At 40.3% G+C, this 21,684-nt stretch overlaps 3 protein-coding genes across 6 annotated transcripts in view; 2 read left to right on the top strand and 1 right to left on the bottom strand.

Annotated features, from left to right (window-relative positions):
• Positions 1-864: 864 nt before the first annotated feature.
• parp14rs3 (poly(ADP-ribose) polymerase family member 14-related sequence 3) lies at positions 865-15,611 on the bottom strand. Its single transcript, XM_036545904.1, has 26 exons — positions 15,430-15,611; positions 14,852-15,042; positions 14,303-14,327; positions 13,450-13,617; positions 12,366-12,611; positions 11,815-12,048; positions 9,521-11,613; positions 9,138-9,249; positions 8,913-9,017; positions 8,421-8,483; positions 7,923-8,099; positions 7,206-7,390; positions 6,923-6,986; positions 6,610-6,714; positions 6,393-6,455; positions 5,976-6,152; positions 5,323-5,489; positions 4,859-4,919; positions 4,621-4,737; positions 4,377-4,439; positions 4,074-4,250; positions 3,800-3,988; positions 2,684-3,337; positions 2,000-2,163; positions 1,688-1,862; positions 865-1,273 (listed from the first exon to the last, which is right to left on the bottom strand). The coding sequence occupies exons 1-26, from the start codon at positions 15,599-15,601 to the stop codon at positions 978-980; spliced, it is 6,243 nt and encodes a 2,080-aa protein (XP_036401797.1). The 5' UTR covers positions 15,602-15,611; the 3' UTR covers positions 865-977.
• Positions 15,612-15,765: 154 nt separating this feature from the next.
• Positions 15,766-20,575, top strand: LOC118789472 (N-myc-interactor-like). 4 transcript variants are annotated; one of them, XM_036545908.1, is made up of 10 exons: positions 15,766-15,830; positions 16,633-16,678; positions 16,979-17,053; positions 17,952-18,110; positions 18,305-18,421; positions 18,533-18,695; positions 18,968-19,074; positions 19,252-19,438; positions 19,778-19,881; positions 20,146-20,575. In XM_036545908.1, the coding sequence occupies exons 2-10, from the start codon at positions 16,646-16,648 to the stop codon at positions 20,347-20,349; spliced, it is 1,149 nt and encodes a 382-aa protein (XP_036401801.1). In that variant the 5' UTR covers positions 15,766-15,830; positions 16,633-16,645; the 3' UTR covers positions 20,350-20,575. The 4 variants fall into 4 exon arrangements, with proteins under 4 accessions (XP_036401801.1, XP_036401798.1, XP_036401800.1 ...); XM_036545905.1 differs by having other exon boundaries at positions 16,633-16,681; XM_036545907.1 differs by lacking the exon at positions 15,766-15,830 and adding an exon at positions 16,065-16,144.
• A 786-nt stretch (positions 20,576-21,361) lies between these two features.
• Positions 21,362-21,684, top strand: part of LOC118789296 (RNA-binding protein 43-like) — a 45,497-nt gene continuing 45,174 nt past the window's right edge. Inside the window, exon 1 of the mRNA XM_036545640.1 lies at positions 21,362-21,414. The gene's annotated coding sequence lies outside the window, so the exon portion shown is untranslated. The remainder of the gene's footprint in view (positions 21,415-21,684) is intronic.

Here is a 21,684-nt window from a genome sequence, read left to right as displayed (position 1 = left end):
AAATGGGAACACTTTGCAGCTCTCATTTAATAATAGGAATAAAAATGTTTTGCAGCAAACAGCTTTTGCTTTTTTATTGGATTCAATCATTCCAATGCTGGATTCCTTAACACAAGCTACAGCTTCCAGTTGTATCTGATTACAGTTCTGTTTTCAGAGGGAAGGGATTATGTTGTTCCACACAAGCCTGATATGTGCAGATTGGAAGGTGCATTGTTTGGTTTCACTGTAAAGCCAGATAAGGAATCCAGCCACAACATGGTACTGCAACATGCCCCAGCATATGACAAGAAAGCTTCCACTCATCTTACATTACTGAATTGTTTGCCAAAGCTTTATGCTGTGTCCAGAGGTTAATTCTGTTGTGCAATGCGCCAGCTTAAAGGCAAGCTAACCAGACCACATGTTTTGCACAGACATAATGCTGAAAATAACCTAGCAATAATCACATTTTGTTTAGTGATTTATTTGAGTTCATTACTTCCCTGAGAGTTAGCCATCGTGTCAGATAGAACCCCCATGGCTATACAGTAGCAAGGGTGCACAGAGTGGAGAGTGTTAAGGTCTATCATTTGGTGGTTTTACAACAGCAATCCATCCATGAATATTTCATGGGGCTTATTTAGTATCATCAGACTGATCATAGGGGATGATTAAAAATTCTGTGAACAAATACGTTAAAAAAGCTATGTGTATGTGTAAGCTGTCTGTGGCAAATGTTCTAAAATTGTTTTATCTAAATAATAAAAAAAAATCTAAATTACAAAATAGTTTTGATTTGTTTAAAACTGCATAATACCATTTGTGTTATTTCATAATTTTTTAAAATGTGGAAAATAGTAAAAGAATAAAAGTTGTGTCTAAACTTTTGACTGGCACTGTATTAGAACAATGTAGACACCATTTTTACGGCACTTTTGATTCATTTCTAGTATTGCAGTGTCAGAGTGATGTCTTCTTTCTCGTTGTCCTGTTTGTCACACCGTCTTGAACGTGATGAGGTAATCGGGGTAGGCGCCGGAATCGCAGAATATGACGAAGATGAAGGGGTTCTGCAGGTTGTCCACAGTGCAGTCGTGCAGGCCTGCCTGGTGGTCACTGGGGTTGATGGGAGCGGGCTCCTTCATCCCGTGCTGTCCCAGGCAGGGCATCCCCGTGAGGACGCGGGCCCTGTAGATATACTTATGACCGTTCTCGTCAGGGTTGGAGTAGGCATCGTGACATGAGTAGTAGGCCTCTTTGGCGAAGTATGTTCCGCTGCCGTACTTTGTGGCTGGAAACACCCAAAGGCACGTTTAGTATTTGTGCATAACACATCAAAAATGTGTTCATGTTCATCACTCGGGTTTTAAATAGTAAGTGTAACAGCAGCGCTGGTCTCTGAAAAACTCAGCAGTTTATCGAATTTATTAGCAAACATGTACCCCTAACTATGGCTAACCAGTAATTCTCATATCTTACAAAGTGAATATGCATTTGAAAATAAACCTTTGGGGAAAGTCCTGGAAAAGTTAATAGCCCTTAGAAGACGTAAGTAACTTATCACTTATTTGTGTGCTTGTTTTAATGTACAACATTAACATAGGGATGGTATTTGAGAATTACTTTAAAAAGTAATTTCATGTCTGTGTACAGAGAGTGAGTGAAGCACTGGACTCTTTGAGGGGGGAAACTGAATCATCTGTACCATTCCTGCCGCAGAAGCTGCGGTTGAAGCCATTCTTGTTGATCTTCTGGCAGATGTCCTTGGTTGTCCCGTGGTAGAGGAACTGCTCATTCTTGTTCTTGGGATACTTCTTGTCCACCGCCTGTTTCCTTACTGCATACCTCTGCCACTGCTCCTGGTGCTGTATTCTCTGAATCTGGAGACATATGATAAAAGAACAGCAATTGAGGTGTTGGTGGAGGTCTCATTCCTGGAACTCGTAACTTTCATGTGCAGAGATTTCACTTCTAGTTGGCCTAAGCAAATGGATTCTATGGCAATCATTTGTTTTACCTGAATTACTTCAATGTTCTTATTGTTTTCCTGTACAAAGACCTGGCAGGACAGCACAAATTCCTTTGAAATTTTCAGGAATTCCTGTGATTTCGGTGAGAGTAAAATAATGTCCATCTCTTTGTCACCCATTTTGGTCCATGCTGGTGGTGGCTGAATGATAGCTGAAAAAGAATAATAGTAATGCAGCTGATATGAAAAAGGAATTACGGGATTTCACACACCAAGTTTTGATCACAATTAAGATCCTAATATGTTTCAAGATAGCATCAACTATATTTCATGGGTGTCAGTCACTCACAGCATACCTAGAGCAGGAAACAAAGTTACACTTTAGTTGTTACTATTACAAAAGTGCACAGCTCCACCAAGCCGCATTCATTACATAACAGCATCAAAATCTGTGCACAAAAAAAATTTAATTTCTTCTTCATTTCAGAGGAAAACAGTACAGGTACATACAGATACACAAGGATGATTATTTCCACTCCTCTCCAGTAGTGGTGGTAAAATACACATTTGACTTTTAATAGGTCAAATTTTTATAGATCCAGCCCCTCAGTGTTGACATTTCAATCCCAGAAAGGGTCCATCAAGGTAGTGACACAGAAGAACACAATAGCTACATTTTTCTGATGTTCAGTGACAGACATACAGCCCTCAATGCCTTTTATGTGATGTTACCTGTATCGGAGTCAGTCAGCAGGGTCCTCTTGATTTTGGTGGTTCTCCCTCTGCTGTCTGTCCGGAGCATGTTCTTCAGGTCCATGGTGAAGATCTCCCCTCGATGCTGGTAAGTGTAACACTTATCTTTCCTGTGGAAGGCCAGCTCCAGGTCGTGGTTGAAATTCTGATCCAGGTCTGTCCACTGGTCCAGTCTCTCCGCCTTCCAGCGAACAGTCTCCCATATCCTCTTCTCCTCACGTTCTCGGTTCTGCCTCTCCTGGACCTTCTGGAGGGAGTCTTTGATCTGAAGCACAGCTGAGAGGACGTCATCCTTTTTCCCCGACACTGTCACCTTGTCGGCCAGGATCTGAATGTGGACCTGGTGCCTCTGACTGGCAGCGGCAATGTCCTGCTTTTCGGGATCCTTCAGGAGGCGGAGGTACTCGCTGACCACGTCCTCACTGGTGCACTCCTCGGAGATCAACTCATCCAGGCACCTCTTCACCTGGGCCAGGCTGGCCGGGGAGGATCCGTAAACCTCGGCCACTGTGATGGGTAAGGTCACTCCTGCTGCTGCGCTGGCATGGCTTGGGGTTGGAGTATTGGAAATGGTTTGGGACTGGCTTGGGTTCGAGAACGTGGAAGGGAGTTTCGTCTGCGTTTTTGCTGCTGCTGTGGGCATGACATTAATCCATCACTTAATTTGTACAAAAAATATCCAGATCTGCCCTTCCTAACTGTACCATTCATTAACTGACATTGTCCTGTTAAACCACTGCAGTCGTACTGGTGTGTCTTCTCATTGCTATATCCTGCTTGACTGTATTTGTGGAAAAAAGTCACAGTATTGATTTAGAGGATGCCACAAAGTATAAAGGAGTGCAACAGTCCTTTTTTAAACCCTGCAAAAATGACCTATTAGTGTAAAGGGCATGTTACCTTGTGCTCTACTTTTAAAATAAGATGCCCTTGACGAGTTCAGTTGATCACCTGTGTTTTCTTGCAAACAATTGATCTAGCCAGGGATCCTAATCATACAATGTCCATGCTGCTTTTTGCAAAAATTATAACCATACTCATACCCCATACTCCTATTGCTGTTCTACAATGGATCACATGTCATGTATTACATACCAGCCAGACCAGGCTTGGGTGTGACCTTCTTGAACTTCTTCATGACTTGTTCAAAGTCAGACATCATCTTTGGTTGGAATATTACAATGTTAATCGTGGTGACAGATGGATTCTGATTGTCTAACAAAAAGGTCCCAATGGCGTAGATCATGGCGTTAGCCACCTGAGAGGCAGCCACATTTCCTGCTCCTACAGAGGAAGGATATGTGGAATGAGGGATCTTGCTGATTATGTCACTGAATAAATAATGCACTCAGGATATTCATGTACTTACCTGTCCCCAGTGCTGGGAATGAGACGGACTGTGCTTTGATGTTATTGCAAGCCACTAAAACGTCGTACATGGAATTAGTGATCTCTTTCTCCTTGGTCTGCCCAACCATATGGACAATATGCTTGGCATGGAGGTTTCCTGCTTTGGTCGTTACCACCCCATTACTTGGCTGTGTCCCTGGTCAACATAATAAAAGCAACAGTTTCTTCAGTAAAAGACAACACAACTATCAAACTATTTAAATCACGCAAAATTCCAACTCCCAACGTCCTCTGCATAACAGAGCAACAATCAGTTTCATACCTAGAGCTTTGCATTCATCCACAACTGTCTGACCCGCTGCTTTAAGTATTGCCCCAGATACACCTGCCAATGAAAACACACAGGTAATCAAATAATCAAATGCCTATTCCATGATTACGATAAATCAATCCATGTGTGTGGTAGCAAAGGGGTTTTGATGGGTCCAATCTACAAGCAGACTTTTTAATATCAGAATGAAGCAGACAATATGGCTGTAGCATTCTATATGTTAGAGTTGGCTGACCTGAGTTTAAATCAAGGCTGGTATTGGTGCTGTTCACAATGGCATCAGTCCTCTCTTCGGTGATGTTGCCACATACAGCTCTGACTTTTATTGGTCCTATGAATATCTCAATATTGCCTTCAGGGAAAAAAAAAATGTTTAATTATTTAATTGTTCACAAGAGCTAAGTACAAATGGAGCAGGATTAAGTCAACCTTATCTGAAGATCTGTGGATTCTAGGACCTCAAAGAACCTTACCAGTGAATTCACCCTCACCCACATCCTCATCTTCATCATCTGCTTCATCACCAGAATCTTCCTGGAATACATGTAAGAAGCATGTCACACAAATCCAAAAGAATCATTACTTGTTGACATATAAAACAAAAATGTTCCAACTAGAACTGTGCTCTTTTAGAATAATAGTAAAGACATCAAAACTATGAAACAACACAACAATGTAAAGAAAAATCATACTTCACTATTTATAAACAAATTTCAAGCATTTCATCATAAGTCCTTAGATCAAAATGTATTTGAATGCATGTTCCCCATTATTTTAATCAGGTGTGTACAAACCTATCCAAATATACATTTATATATGGTTAAACATTCATGCATGCAATTTATTTGCTCTGGATAATGATGTTTGCTCAGTGACTTAACACTTCAAGTGTTATTCTTATCTCAAGAGTTTCTTCAACATTGCTCCTGTACAGTACCCTTTTGGTCCACTGCTTGAGCCCTTGCAGAAACTGCTGCAGCACTTTGTCTTGGTCGATAACGATGTAGATCAGTTTGAGCACAGTGGAATTTCGCTGTGATAGATGATTGTCGAACCCTTGCAGCATCGCAGTGATAACATCCACGGCATTCAGGCCACCACCACCTGCAGTGAGAAATGTTTCACAATAAGTCTATTTAAAAAGATCATATGAATCCACCTCTAATTTTACAATATATCAAAAATGTCAATGTTTATTTTGAGGAGGCATACTGATCCCATTATTGAGGTTTGCTTCTGCACAGTCTCATGGAATATATTAAAAATTCCTTCAACAGTTTTGTTTTCTCATGAAACGACATTTATTGTGGTGGCGGATATTTACTGAGGGCTCAGGTATCATTTGCAATTGTGGGTAATGTGTCAGTTGAGCAGTTAGCTGGTGCATGTTTTTTTGCAGTAAGGTATTTCGTTATGTGGTTCAGGTATCTATTTTGGCAGCATTTGTTGGGTGAATCTGAAACTAGACTTCTATTCTCACGTCTATGTTGCATCTTATGTGAATCTGGAATCAGATATCTCTGCATAATTTATGTGAATCCTTAGCTGGATTTCTATGGCAAAAGCACTGTGGACAGGTATACTCCTCACCTGTGCCAACAGCAGGGAAGGAGACGGTGGTGATCTGGTTCTTCTCACACTGCTCCAGCACCCTCTCCACCTGGGACGTCACGGCAGCCGTGGAGTGGGGCCCCACCATGTGAATGATGAAGTCACACTGAAGTGCCCCACCTTTTGTGACCACGACCCCATCGACCCCCTGGGGGCCTTTGAACACACAGAGATGGACAGGTGAGACGCCACCCACTCATGGATGGCAAGCCATCTCCCCGCATTCTTCAGCTATATGAGCAAAACTCGCCAGGATGCTTAAGAGGTCAATGCATGTTTTCTTACATTTTACCTCCCCATCTTTGCCTTGCAAAAGATTAAACATTGGAAGTAAAAAAATTGTCACTTTAAATTTTGAAGGCGAACCATTCCGAAATTGATATGCTCGAAACTCACCAAACATTTTACACCCCTCCTCCACTGATTGGCCTGCTGCTCTGAATATAGCTCCTGAAACCCCTGAAGTCAACATCAAAAAGATCTGTCATTCAATTATCCCATGGGTGTATGGAGATCCATGAAAAAGCAATTAGGATAGCAGTTCAGATGTGAGTATAAACCTAACGGAACATACATATTCGTTTTACACTGACAAGAACAAACAGGGACCTACCTCCTTTCAGGTTGAGCTCTTTGTTTGTCGTGTTGACAATCCCCCTGACAGTTTCCATGGTAATGTTGCCTTTCTTAACCTCTATTCTAACGTCATGGATCTTAACTGTAGAGATTTATTATTGGTGATGATAGTGAAGGCACACCAAACAAACATACAGAATGTAAAAACATTCATTCCACATTAATTTGTTTTACTTTTAATGATGGGACACAAACTTTCTGTTAAAACAGCAGGATTACAGAAATATCAGACACTTTATGGCTGCAATTTTCCCAACACATCATTATACATTTAAACATACACAACAAACCTTGATTATCAGGGAGCTGTGTGGACCCTGACTGAACATTGGCCGAGGGAGGTCCAGTGCTGGCCTGAATAAAAACCCAATCAAAAATGAGACTGATGTTAATGCAACCCAAGGCATTGACAAGGCAGGCGTTTAATGGAAACATAGAATAACTGATTTTTAAATCTGCAATGACTATAACAAATATGTGCATGCCTTGGTTTTTATAGCCTACATCAGCTATACCTACCCCATTTTTAAGAGCACACGCAATGGATGTACATGCGTACATAAAGATATTAACCTGCTTGCTTTGACGTGGTTGTTGGTTACGCTCAGCGAAGTAATCACAGAAGGAGTCAAAAACCTTCTGATCAAAGGCCACTATGAATATGGTTTTGATGCAGGAGGATGTGGTCTGTGATAAATGATTTTCCAGTCCCTTCAGCACTGCCTCAATGGACTGCTCAGGTTTGATGTTACCTCTTCCTGTAGGGATGCAGTACAGTGTAATGGTGTTAATTAGTGATGGGAGAATGGGACATTACAAACCAAAGTGGATAGGGCTACCATGTGCTACCAATGATAGATAGATTTGAATAACACAATAGTATTTTGTTTTTTTATTGTAGGTTTTACAATGATTTACAGCATAAGATTAGGGTTAGGGTTACAGCATCTGGTAGCTCCTCAAAGTGAGGTTCCATGAAGCCTCAGTCTCCCATCCCCAGCGTTACTCCTTTAAAATTACATAATAACAATGTTCTATTTATATTATACCACTACTAAAGCACTAACATAAAGAAAGACAGAGCATCTACATGCATATTCTACAGCACGAGTTTGCAGTTTGATTGTTAAGTGGCCCACGTTAATGGGATCCAGTCAGGAGCCAAAATAATGTGAATGGCCAAAAACTATAACACAATTTCCTTTTTACGCTAAGTTCATAGAATCTCACATGGTTGTGGTCCCCTTTGTCACTGTATGGAACCAGTCCATAGGTGAGGTGTGGACTCACCAGTTCCAATGGCCGGGATGGACATGGTTGCTATCATCTTGCTCTCGCAAAGCTTCAGAACCTTCTCTATGGAGGCGGTGATGTCAGCGGTCTTGTTTGGCCCCACCATCTGAATGATGTGTTTGCACTTCAGGTTGCCCCCTCCAGTGACAACCACCCCATCTGCTTTCTGGGTACCTGAACAAACAGGTGACAGTCTGTGTCAGTACAAGTACAACTTGCGAAAGCTCAGGGAGACCTGGGATTGTTCCATGAGGAATTACCAAACCTTGATCATACCATTTTCCATTATTGTAAATGTTCACACAGAGTATGAGAATGTTAAACCAGAAAAAGTGTCTGGTTGGATGCAGCAAACATGTCATGATGTCATCTCACATTACAAGTCCTAGCCCTAAACCCTTTAAATAGATAAAGGATGAAGATAATATAATATTAAGTTCACAAAGAAAATGATTCATTCATGATCAACAGGCTTTTTTCAAAAGTACAAGTTACCCAGTTTGGTGCATTCATCTACAACAGATTGTCCTGCTGCCTTCAAAATGGCTCCAGAGACACCTTCAGAGATGAAAGCAGAGACAGAAACTACAATTCAGACTCCTGCAAATGATTGGTATAATGGGGATGAATGCATAATTATGACCTATTTTCTGCAGGAACTTTCTAGGCAGGTTTGTCGACCTTTGAATAACCACACCTTCTGATAGGCCTAGCAGTGGAACAAAATCAAATTCATTCTATATTGCCATATTTACAGAAATTCATTTGCAGGTGTTTTTTTTTTTTTTTTTTTTTAACAAAATGCACACAAACATACAGCCACAGTCTCCACAATGGTCGTTAAAGCATGAGAAGAACTACACAAATCCAGTTTATCCTCAGCATTTTCGAAACAAGGAAAATGATAATCCAGGGTGTGCTAAATGCACCATTTTAATCATTATAAAGTTCAAATGTTGTAATGTCACTGAGACATGGAGACATTACCAGTGCCTAGATTCAGAGTCGTGTTGGTGGAATTTACGATGGCGTCCACAGCCACCTTCGTGATGTCTCCCTGTTTCAGAAGTACCGTTACCCCACCGAGCATCACTATTGACCATGGATCAAACACAGAGAAAATGAAAGACCATGTGAATGTAAGAGAATATAGTTTCCATTATTCATTATGTACAAAGATCAAAGGCAACAGACTGTGAAATAAAATATTACCTTTCAGGTTTGCTCCCGGTTTAGGTAACAGTGGTGGAGGACTGACTTGCTGGGTTTTCTTTGCAGAATCTACAGATGATGTTGTGTTTGTCACAGCTGCACCTAGGTATCCCTGTTCAACAGAAAGGAAACAATATTTATTTGATAATACAACTACAAACACCACCACCACTACTATTTGTACTACTGCTACAACTAGTAATAATAATAATGAATAATTAATAATTAACAATTACTTAATAATTTAAATATAAGCTTTCACTGAATGTAGCAATGAAATTGCTTAGGAATGCATTGTATGGCATGTATCGTAGCTCTTGCACCACTCTGTCACTTGCCCTCTTCTAATATGTTTAAAAGCTCATCCATGCAATGCCACCTACCATATCCTTCAGCACTGCATGGAATTCCTCCACAGTCTTTACATCCGCGTCGACCACAAACACTTCCTTCACGTTTGTGGGTGTCTGCTGGTGACAGCTGCTGAACTCAGTGACACCCTTCAGGATGGCCTTGCAGCTGTCCCTGGTGGGGAAACCAAAAGTGCCACACCCCAAGGCTGGCATCGCCACGGAGACACAGTGGATGTCCTCTGCACTCTGGAGGCTGTTTAGGGTGGCTGACTCCAAGTAGATTGACTCTAGGGCTTGGCCATTGACACTGTGGCTGCTAGTGCCCCATGTGGGTATTGCAGCAAAGAGGAGGGCCTTGGAAGAGAGCTTTCCTGGGTTGGCCATGATCACATCCCCAGCTACCAAAGTTTGGCTTTCCTTCAAGAGATTGTCACAGACATCTTTTATCTGAGGTCCGCCAACTTGCAGAACTTGCTGGGCAATGGGATTATCGAAGGATAGGTTGCTACTCAGTGGACAAACTAAAGCTGCAGCAGTATGCTGGGACAAGTTCCCTAAGGCAACAGTTAAAGTGAGGCAGTCTGCTATTTTATAGCTGTAGCTCTGACCAGGGTTGATCTGTTTGGCTGGCTCAATGGTCAGATACAGCTTGCAATCAAACTCCTTTGCTCTGGCCTTGAGAGCAGCTTGATGCTTCTGCAGCACCTTAGATTCCCCAGCTTTGGAGTAAGTGTGCTTCTCTGTCACAATCACAGCTATTTGCTTTTTCACAGCTGCCACTGCCTCCTTGATCTTGTCGCTGGCAGCAGTGACCTTCAGGCATGGGGACACCTGTGTTTTTGATGACAGTATGGTGACATCCAGAGCTTTGATTTCAGGTGCCTCTGACAGTCGCATGCAAGCATCAATGTATTCAACCTCTTTCAATGTCTTGAGTGGGACATCTTCAGTCACTGGCATTTTGTTATTGAGGTATCCCTTCAGTTTCCTCGAGACATCTGCCACAACATTACAGAACCCACACACTGTGATCTGCACATCAGACACTAAAATGCTAACATTCTGGACATTACTGCAGGATTCCACTTCCTCCTTAAGTCCATTAAAGAAGACTCTCCACTGCTCATCCTTGGTGACTTTTACTTGGTCAGGAGTGAGGTTGATTACCTCTTCTTTCACAACCTCCTTTATTTTATTTCTGGCTTTCTGACTGTCATGGTTCTCTGCAAGCAGTTGGAAGGAGTCGCCACGGCTGAGAATCACAGCTGAAATGTGATTGTGTATAAAGTGATCACGCTCAAACTTTTTCAGGTCAAGAGACTTCAAGAATTCTGTGAGCTGAGCTGACAGATTCAGAGTTTGAGTGGCTATACCTTTCTGAGCCTCTTGGACGATTCCTTCCCCTTTGCTCACATTGTCCCTGAGGCCCTTGAGGTGAAAGGTCAGGTTTGCCTCATCTTTCGAAGCCTTAACATCTTTAAGCTTGGCAGACACTAAGTTCCACAAAAAATCTAGCTCTTCCCTGCTGTCCAGAGGGATCTTCCTCTCTATGGTGTTCATTTCAACTTCCAGCTCTTCTTTACCCTTTTTCACCAAGGCCTGGATTTCATCTGAAATCCTCTTCGCATCACTCTGCTGTCCCACTATCACAATTCTGTGCTTTGAGCTCTCGTAAGACACACTGGCATTACTGGAACTGAGACTGAGGCACCTACTCTTGATTCTCTCCCAGACCTCTTCTGTTGACATCAGCATAATCACACTGTATTTCTCTAGCAGGGTCTCTATTGCTTGCCTGGCATTCCTCTTCCAAGTGTGAGCCAAGCGGTGCAACAGCAGAGATTCTCTGTCCACTGTCATCTGGAGCGTCACCTGATGGGGCTCTTCAAGGGAGATGCTGGCGTAGACCTCCTGTAGTATCCTGTCAAAGTCTCTTTTGCACGCCTCATTCAGTTTGATGTAGTCGAGGAGAAAAGCATCCACAGGAATAATCATTTCACTAGGAAAATTTGGGAGAGTGGGTGTTTCCCCAGTCAAGGCTTGCTGCAGACTGGAGTAGAACAGCAGCGTGCACAGACTGACTCTGCAAAGACTGTGTTTCTGTTTGGCCACTCTGAGTGCAACTGTGAAAGGGAACAGAGACACATTGCACATCTTAAAAAATGTTTATTAAAGAAAACTATAAGTAACTGTATTAAACAAAACTGTAAGTAATGTTGATATCGAGTATGAAATGAATTCATGGAAATGGAATATGAATGTTTGAAACAGACAGTGTGACTGGAAAACCAGAATGAATGAATGAAAACCCCCATGACACCTACCATGGCAGTCTTGAAAGGTTATGATCACACTCTTTGCCTTATTGACCCAAATTATGGATTTGATTGCTCCTCCATTGCTCCTTTTGTTAGAAAAATAAAGGCTGAGTGTCTCCTCTGAGATGTTACTCATATTTCCTTCGACCAACACGGAGTCTGTGTACTCCAGACGGCAAGCAGTGATCTCCATGTTCTGAAGTTTCTTGGAGGAGCACTTCTTCAGAAAGGCATTTACATCTGCACAAAGGATGGACAAATTGAACACATGATTATAACATAGAGCTATCTGCCATATCAGTATTCTGTATGGGATTTTAAATAGTGTTTTGGCTGTTCACATCAGGGAATAGAAATATCCACTGAAACATCACATTTGTCATCGGCTTTTGCTTGATAGAATTTTCATGCACACCAATTACTTTAATTTTCTTACTTTACTTAAAATCACATGCTACCACGTTCCATTGCCATTCGGCTGTGTAAACTCATATGCTTAATAGCTAATGCTGTATGACCCACTGTCACATGCGGTAGCCTTGGTGTACCAGACCCACCTATGTCCTGTTTGAAGGTGACTGCAATTCTCTCCCCATCATCCAGGACCTCCCAGGAGTGCTCGGCCCCTTTGCTGCAGCTCTTGATGTAGACAGAAAGGAGGCTGCATTTGCAGTCCTCACTGAAGCCACTGAGTATGAACCTGTGGGGGTCAAACCTGCTCTCTGCCTCTCTGTCGTACAGCTCCACAGAGATAGGGGAGTCCTCCAGAGTGTGATCCTTCTTGGCCAGGACTTTCTCCACATCTAAGGGGTAGTGCATGCAAGCAGGGTTCTGTCACCATTTTAAGGGCCACATAGATTGTCCACCAATAATCAAAATAATCTAACCATATATGTAATCATCACTGTTGGGAAAAAGATAAAGCTTGGGAAAAGGTGGAAATACGTATGTTATAAACCCATATGTGCATTCTAGTTCTCTGTTACACATGTAAGAGGCAGAGAATGCTGTTACAATGCCAACAACTTTGTAAGTAAAAACTACAGGCTTACTATTCAGAAACATGGCCAAGAAGAGCTTCTGATTGACATGGAAATCTAGAGTCCTACATAAATCTTCCTGGTAGTCTCCCAAAGGGACAGGGTCCATGTAGGACTAATACTTACATACTTACTGTACCTTGACCCATTTCAAAGGAATATTGAAGATCTTAGTACACGTACTATGCATAAAATGTATGCTTAATGTAATGTGAAAAAGAGTGAGAGACATAAACAGAACTGAGCTGAAGTGTTGCCAGATTTTGCATTTATGCCAATCATTTATGGGGACTTCCTTCTTCCTTCATCCTCCCTTATTTCCCAGCAGTCAGCTGTGTCGTAATATTCCAGAACACTGTAATTTATCCCTACCAAAGATAAGCAATCAGACCTGTGCATAACAAAGACAGAAGCTGTGTCACTAGTAAAGTCAAAATGAAGCTTAGCTTATATGTTTTGCTTTGTTTTAAGGTATGGAACACCTTAGAATAAAATTCCCCACCTTGGTTTACTGTCAAGAGAACAGCCAACACAAACAAAAGGCCTTCACCCCTCTCTTTACAGACCTGAGTTCTATTCCCTGCTTGAAAAAGTACCTTACCTGACTGGTTGGCCAAGTTGAGAACCCATCTGTTATTTCCAAGTATGCTGATATCAACGTCATCAGAGAACTGCTCAAAGTATAGCCGAAGAATTTCCTCTGTGATTGGACAAACGCTGTAAACAATCAGCGAGTGTGCCTTGTCATCGTTCTTATCTCTCTGCGAGTCTGGAAAAAAAAAACACGTGTTAAATGTATTTACCAATCGCTTTCACAATCATATATGTGACTCTTTCGATTCGCTGTTACTTAGAAGACACCTTGAGATATTCTACACAAAATTAAAATTAACGTCAGGTTTTTGGTTAGACATACCAACTTTCATGAATCTGTCTTTTAAGATCTACCAACTTTGATACATCCAACAGCATTTTCACTAGGGTTTGTTGTCAAGCCTTTATCTATGAAACTAAAGATGATGGCATGTTTTCTCTCCAGTTATATGCACATATTAAATAATCATAGTAAGGGGAACTACTTTTCAGAACAGTACTAGGTGTACCCTTTTTGACCCAATACCAATGTTTCATTATGTAAAGGAACTTCAGCCTGATTGATAAAAAAAGGTCAGTTTGAACAGTCAGCTTGGCATCCATCAGGTAAGTCATCTTATTACCTGTCAGCAGGTGGGTATCAGAATAGATACCAACTTTTGTAGGTAACATAGTTAACATACTCATAAATAATGCATTAATACAGTAGGTTTCCATTGGTAAGGCTGTTAATATTAATAACAATAAAAAATCCCTAAACATAATAAATTATGATCATTTGTATTGAGTACACTATAAGTATTCATAGTGTTGACACCATTTTTCAAGTCTGAAAAACAAAATGAAGCATTCAGACATACCTTTTTGACAAAACACCACTGGATGCTGCATCAGACACAAAAAAAAAACAAAAAAAAAAACAGGCAAAATACATTAAAATGCATTTGCTTTCTGAGATTTATTCAGCAGATTATATTGAATCAATATTGGGTCATGTAATGTTAAATAAACATGACTTCTGGCACGACTGACTCAGATCTTTACCACAATATGATGCTTATTTTCGGGGCATCATTCAGGCCAGATTTTGATATTGTATGTTTGTAACCCATTGCATGTGTGTCTTCGTAAGGGTCCTTCCATGCTCTAATGTATTTCTTAACTTTTATCTTTATCTGGACAGGTAAATATTCAAAAATGCCCATAGTTATGTGTCAGAGTGATACAGAGTGATACTGATACAAAATAAGACACATTAGGTCTAAGTAGTTGCAATAAGTAAGTAGGTAATAAGTAAACCAACAGACTTAGGACCATAACTAATGTTGAGATCACTTCAGGGATAACAACCCTTTCTTTCAGGCTGCAGAATGATTACATTTAGCTGATGGCATTCATTAGGTAAGTACCTTTTCCTCAACGTGTGTAGACTTTCCAGTGAGTGTCTCTTCCTCCAGACGAGGGCGAAGGAGAGGCGTTTCTTTGATTCCCTTCACATTGGGGCCATCATCTTCCTCTGGTAGTTTCACTTTAAGGTCTTGAATACCCAAAGCCTTAAAATCGACCTTGTGGATTTTTTTTTCTAACACTTTCTTCAGAGCTGAAAAAGTGACACAGATTCCCTTTAAATCACTATTGTTATTCTTAACGAAATATGTTTTGTAATTATAAGTTTCATTGTTTGTTTTCAGGTGGTTGTACAAGTGAAAGAAACCCAACTTTTTAGTTCTTGTCTACATTAGTAAGAAGCAATGGTTTTGTTCAACTGTACTTCCTTTCCTTAAAGAAATTATTTTAGACATAAACTGAACATAAATAAGCATAACAATTTGACGACATATTGCTTTTTGAAGAATTTGACATATAGGACAATTTGTAGATCACATTTAAGTGTTTACACAAGAGTAGCGCGAACATTTGGCGTAATGTTGCGTTTTACTTTCAGTATTACATGTCTTATTTCCCTTCATATTTGTTTACAAATTACCTTCATCTTCCAAGTAAACGAGAAGTGCCTTTCTCTTGTCACCGGGGTAATCTCGAATTTCCAGTATCTCCCCTCCAGACTTTCTTTTATTTTTGAAATGTAAATCCAATTTTGACTTCACTGAAGCAAGATCGTCAGGAAGACCGTCCAAAATCAACGTTTTCTCTGCCATGATGACAACTGTATGGCATGTTATGCAGGCCTACATCTCGGACACAATAATAATTCAATAAGTGCTGATCAAAAAGCGGAAGACTGATATATCGGAGCAGCCTTCCCTGAAGCGAAAGTAAAACGAATGTATTTTTCGATGACACAGTGCTGATTGTTTAAATAGTTTGTTCAGTCAAATGACACTAAATTCGCGGAACCGTGTTTAGTCCTTCACAACCCTGCTGCAGGTGAGTGTCTCCTTCACAATCCCGTAATGGTTCTGATTGCTTTCAAGCCACAGGCACTGCATTCGATTCGTTATGGCTAGGTAATTTAAAATCGTAATTACCATGGATGGTTTGGATGACTACTTGTTTTTGGGAAAACCCCTTTACAAACCTGTAACGCATAGGTCTGCCTTGGCTGCGTGAGATAGAAGTAACTTTCGATTTTGATCCTGTATTTCTCGGCAGAGACAGGAAAAGAAACAAATGACGAGTAGGAGAAAACTTTGAACTTGGAAAAGTGTTAAAAGTAGCAGTGCTCCAAAATACTCAACTATGTAAGTAATAATACAGACAACGTATGTAAATCGCATACATCTCCAAGGGGATTAAACGGGTGGATCTGTATTATCTATTTATTGGTTGATGTATTTGCTAGTTTAGATCATACATAGTTTCATTTTGTTTATTTATTTAATTAATTATTTAACAATATTTGCGTTTCATAGAAGCAAGAGGCAATCGGCAGACACAATTCACATGATAGTCCTTAGAAGAGAGGCTGAACATTTTGCATTTTGCTGAACATAGTACCAACGTAGTGTCACTCTCAGAAATACATATAATTTTATAATGAATAGCTACAAACCGATTTAAAAGGACTCGGCTCTTCAGAATATTGAAGTTGAACTTCCACAAATGCTGTCAGGTTCTGCACCCGAACCCTCTCTTCCCAATGGTAAAAAAGTGGGCTATACTGACTTGAGCCATATACCTGTTTATTTGTTATTCAATTTATGGAATGGTTTTCTCTTAATTTCCGTAGAGATTGATTCACTATGGCTTCAACTGGAGATGCCTTATCCCGTGAGGTGGTAAGCAAAGCAAAATATTGTTCATATGTTATTGTTTACTTGGTGGCAACTATGATTAAGCTAGTTGAATATGGTTATGGGTAGAGGAACAGTTGTTAGGCTAATAAGTTAAACCGGTTGACATATGGCTTTCCGTTGTACGCAGTTACAATTACGTCGTATACAATGACTTTAAATTGGTTAAATTGTAATAATGTATAAAAGTCTGTGATAAGCAAAAAACAATAAATCAGTAAATCAATAATCAATAAACTCTAATCCCTGATGAATCACATTTTTCCTGGACTTATTAAACAGCTACACAACGGCAGTTTGTCTCTAGAGGAACAGAAGCAGTTTACCGAGGCCTTGGAAGAACTAAAACAATGGAAGGTAACAGGCCACTGAGAAACATTCCCAGAATAATAATTGTACAGGGGGCACAATTGTATAGCCTGTCCTGATTGATTTTAATTATGTTGAATAAAGCTGTTGATTGAGTACTGATCTCTACATAACATCTGATGGCTCTGCCATAAATACTTTGTGAGAGGAAAGTGTTGCTGGTGGTGCATTTTAGCAGCAAAGGGGTACAAGTAAGTATTCATTTTAGATTATGTCTGTCCATTTTTAAAAATCATGAGACAGTAGTCCTCATGAAGGGTAACTAGGCTTTGAGTTAAATTTTGTAGGCTATAACAAGGTGGATTAATAAATTAAACAAAATTCCTCTTGACCAATAAGATCAGTTGAATACCTGTCTGTACTACTAATTTTTAAAGGGGCTCTAATGAAAAGTTGATAAATACGTTAATAAATATGTTTTTGTTTGCACAAACACCTACTTGTTTACATATTTCTCTCACAAAGGAGCAACAGCAGATACCTCTCAGATGGTGGCAAAACTCAGATCAATACTCTTTTATCACACCATAAATCACAACCAAGAAAAATCTCAACTGAAATTAAATCCTGCATATAGAGTGTCCCCAGGGCCAGTGCTAAGAAACAATGATTGGAGCTGTACTGTTTTCATCTTGATACCAAATGTCTCTGGAAAAAAGCAAGATAGTATTTGAAAATGAACCCTGAAAAAAGTGACATAAGTTTAGCAAACACACTTCAAAGGACGATTTTTACATGCTTTGTATGTCCATTCAAAGATGTTGCCTTGATTTTAATATCTCTGATCAGACAGGGGGCGTTTTATAGAACGGACCCCTGCCTTTGTCAGTATTCTCCAGGATTTCTCTCCTCTTGAATGAACTTTCTCATTTTATTCCTAATTTAGACGAAGGTTGAAAAAGCGGACCAAGAGAAATCCAGGCTGCTCCTGGAGAAACTAGACTCAGAAGAGACTAAGAGAAAAGCCCAGAAAGAGACTCTAGATCTTATGGAACTTCAGAAAAAGAGAATGGATGCTTCACAGAAAATGAAGGAAGGACTAGAGGTGTAGTTCTTTTTTTCCCCTCCTCAGTAAGGCCTTGTTCCATAATTTAGATTAACACGACTGGAGAATGTAAGAAAAAATCTGTATGCATAGTAGCACACTTTAATATTTTTAAAAACAAAGACTCATATCTTATGCAGCAGATGTATTTATTCTTAATGTTGTCAATGTCCTGTTACTGTATGCCTTTTAAGGACAAAATCTTGGATCTTGAGAAACACAACAGGGCCCTAGAGGACCAGTTAAAGGAATATGAAAAGATACTTGAAAACAAAAAGGCAGAGTATGCCTCTCTCCAGAAGAAGTTCAAGGTAAGCAGTCATTTCTAGGGGAACTGCCATTGGTCATGAAAGAGAGTCAGTAGATGAAGGAATGGTGGCCCATAGAACACTACCAATGTATCAATTTCTCCCCTCCCCCAGATTAATGCAGACATCCCTGTGAAGAAAGTGGTGTTCACTGGAGTGGAGAAGAAGGAGAGTAGAGAGAACTGTCAGAACACTGAGTGCATGTTCACCATTACCCAAAGGCCCTTAATTCCCCTTAAGGGTGGCCAGGCCCTCATCACCTTTGAGGAAGAGGAAGGTACAGGACCCAGCATGTCCATTTGCACCTCTGTTTGCCTGACTCTGAGTACTTTCTGTCCCCAACAGCTGATCTGAGATCAGACTACTTGACCCTTTACTTAACTTGGTGTTAATCCTAAAGCTATCATGTGAATAAAAATGCTGAAATGGTTCAAAAGGTCATCCTTTAGGAACACAGTTAGTCTGTATCTTTGTAAATATTAGTACAAATTCAAAGTGGTTTTTTTTTCCAAAACTCAATTTGACTTTGTTTGGGTGTACTTTTTCCAGTGGCAGGAAAAATCCTAAAGCAGGCCAAGTGCCCAGTGACAATTGAAAACAAGAGGATGGATGTGAAGCCCTCTTGTGTATCACTGGAGCCCACAGTGAAATTTGAGGTTTGGATACAACATCTCTGATCTATTATCTACACATCTACCATGGAGGAACTGAGTAGCTCCCCCAAAGTGCTTTTGCTTTACCACTAGGGAGGCAGTAATGAGGGAACCTACCAAAGTAATCACGGTGACTGTAACTGACCGCGCTTTCATATTACATCTGTTTCATCTGTTCAGGTGCACCTCAATGTCTCTAAGAGGAAGATCCAGTTCTCCAATGCCCCACCAGTTCTGCCCGAGGAGCGCATGAGGGACCGCCTGGAAGCGAGCTTCTCCAAGCCCAGCCAAGGAGGAGGGGAGGTGGAAGAAGTGGTCTACAACAAGGATACAGGGACGGGACAAATTGTCTTTCTCAACACTGGAGGTCTGTATGGCATCTACAGATATGTTTTTACAGTATCATATGTATTCCTGTTGTTTAAATACTTAAACAAGTAAAAATAAGAGTAAGAAGTGTTTAAACAGGAAATGAGTATGACTGTAAATATAATTCAAAATTAGCTTCTATTGATTGCTACTTACGCTGTTGCTGGATAATATTTGTGGTTGATTATTTAATATGAAATTTTAAGGAAGTGTTGTTATAGATTTAGAATTCTGTCATATTCTTTTTGTTAGTTTTTTAGATGCATTTTAGATGCAGTGCAATTAATTTTTGTCTAGTGTGTTGAAAAGTATTTTAAAAATTCAAATTCTCTTTCAGTTGCAGAGAATTTGGCCCTCAAGAAGAAATATAATGTAGATGCCAGTCGTGAGGTTGTCATCAGTATCTATCCATATTTTGAATACCAGCTAAAAAAGTTTCAGGTGAGAGTGAAAGGTCTGGGTCTCATTCTTGAACAAGTCCATTGCAAGTGCAGTCTTTTCCTTATTCGTTATCATTGTAAATATATCCCCAGGTGCTTGCCAAATGTGATATGTCATTTCACAGTATAACTTTCTAATAATTTTGTTTATTAATTCAAGTATGATGTTGTGTTGGCTGTATAATCTTCAGAAAATATATTAGAATAGGAAGTTTGAACATGTTGTATGCTGTTGGGGGGCTTGACCTGCTGTATCTGGTTTCAGACTTTCTGCGGGGTGTCTAAGCGGACTGTGTTGCTGAGTGGCATCGAAGATATCCAAGAGGAGGAAGACCAGCAGGACCTCCTGGAGATCCACTTCCAGAAACCCAGCAGCCATGGAGGAGAGGTGGAGAACATCAAGTATCTATCCAGGGGGAAGAATGCTGAGGCCATCTTCACTGAAGATACCACAGAGCCTGAGACCTAGAGTGAATGACTCTGGCTCTGGCTGCATTATGGTGGAACATAACACTTATAGTAACCATTGAGTTTAATATCAGCGCTTCCATTGATCTGAAAGGTGCTCTCACAGATTTGATTCATGATGCACTTCATCACGAAAAGGCAACACGCTCATACAAGCATCAAAAGGTTTAACTCTTATTCTGTTACATGTTCTTATATATATAGACAATAGTGTTATTTTACCGTGGTCAAGCCAATGTTTAAATGGGTTTCTGATGTTCTTTCTAAATGCCTTCCGATGGACATTTTTTAATGTAGGAGTTTATTCAGGAAACATTGCTGCCATCTGTATGAAAGAAGTTGATGCTTCAGAAAACAAGTTTTAAATCTGTAATGTCAGTCATAAGTATTTACATCTGTATGGAAACTCCTGTATTATTATGTATTATTATGTTATGTTGGGGAAATTATCTGGACTTGAATAGGAACATAATAAAGTATACTTAGCATGTTCCATGTATAGATCATTGCTTGTGTCCCTGACTCATTTTTAGAAATATCTGTTGATACACGTCTGTGTCACAAACCATGTAACAATATAACATACCTCAAACAAGGCTGAATCAGAAAACGACTGCATATTGGCGAGGTATCTCAGTGAGAGCATTATTTTCTTTTGCTCCTCGTATGCACAGATCAGCAGCTTTTATTTACACGCTTTCAGGAGAAGGGCGGAGCAGGTGATTGGAGAAGAGCGGAGCAGGTGATTTCTTGATGTACTGCATTTTTGATGTTTCAGTTCTCGTGACGTAGCCATACAGTCCTCTTGGTTGACAGGATTGGCTGGTCACATCCACTCCGACACAATAGGTGGCGGTAATTTTCTTAAGTTGCTGTTAGAGCTTCTCCATCACAATAAAGAAGTAGGGAAACAGATAGAAAGACTACAATTCCCACTTGTTTCTCATGTATACGTCTTGTCACCTTGGTCGCCGTTCTCCCGGAATCTAACGCTTCTAACGCTCAGTTATAGAAAGTACGTGGACTAGCTAGTTAGCTGGAACTGGAGTGGTGCTTAGTCTAAAAAGTAAATATTTGTTTCTTTCAGTTTCAGATTCTCACTATCTCTAACATGCTAGATAAAACTTGCCTTTAGCTATAGCGATATCGAAGCCAGTTAGGTAGTACTGGCAGAGCATCATTACTTATTTGAACCTTATAGCCAGCACTAACGCGTATTCCTTTAACATTTCAGGCAATTGAGTTCGCTACGCAGACGTTGCTTGCCGAATTGGTTTCAGTATAACTGGACCACAGTCGTTGTTGATTATTTTAAATGTTTCCGTGTGATGCGTCA

Source organism: Megalops cyprinoides, chromosome 14 (genome assembly GCF_013368585.1).
Source record: "Megalops cyprinoides isolate fMegCyp1 chromosome 14, fMegCyp1.pri, whole genome shotgun sequence".
Classification (NCBI taxonomy): domain Eukaryota; kingdom Metazoa; phylum Chordata; class Actinopteri; order Elopiformes; family Megalopidae; genus Megalops; species Megalops cyprinoides.
This window is presented reverse-complemented; position numbering and strand designations above follow the sequence as displayed.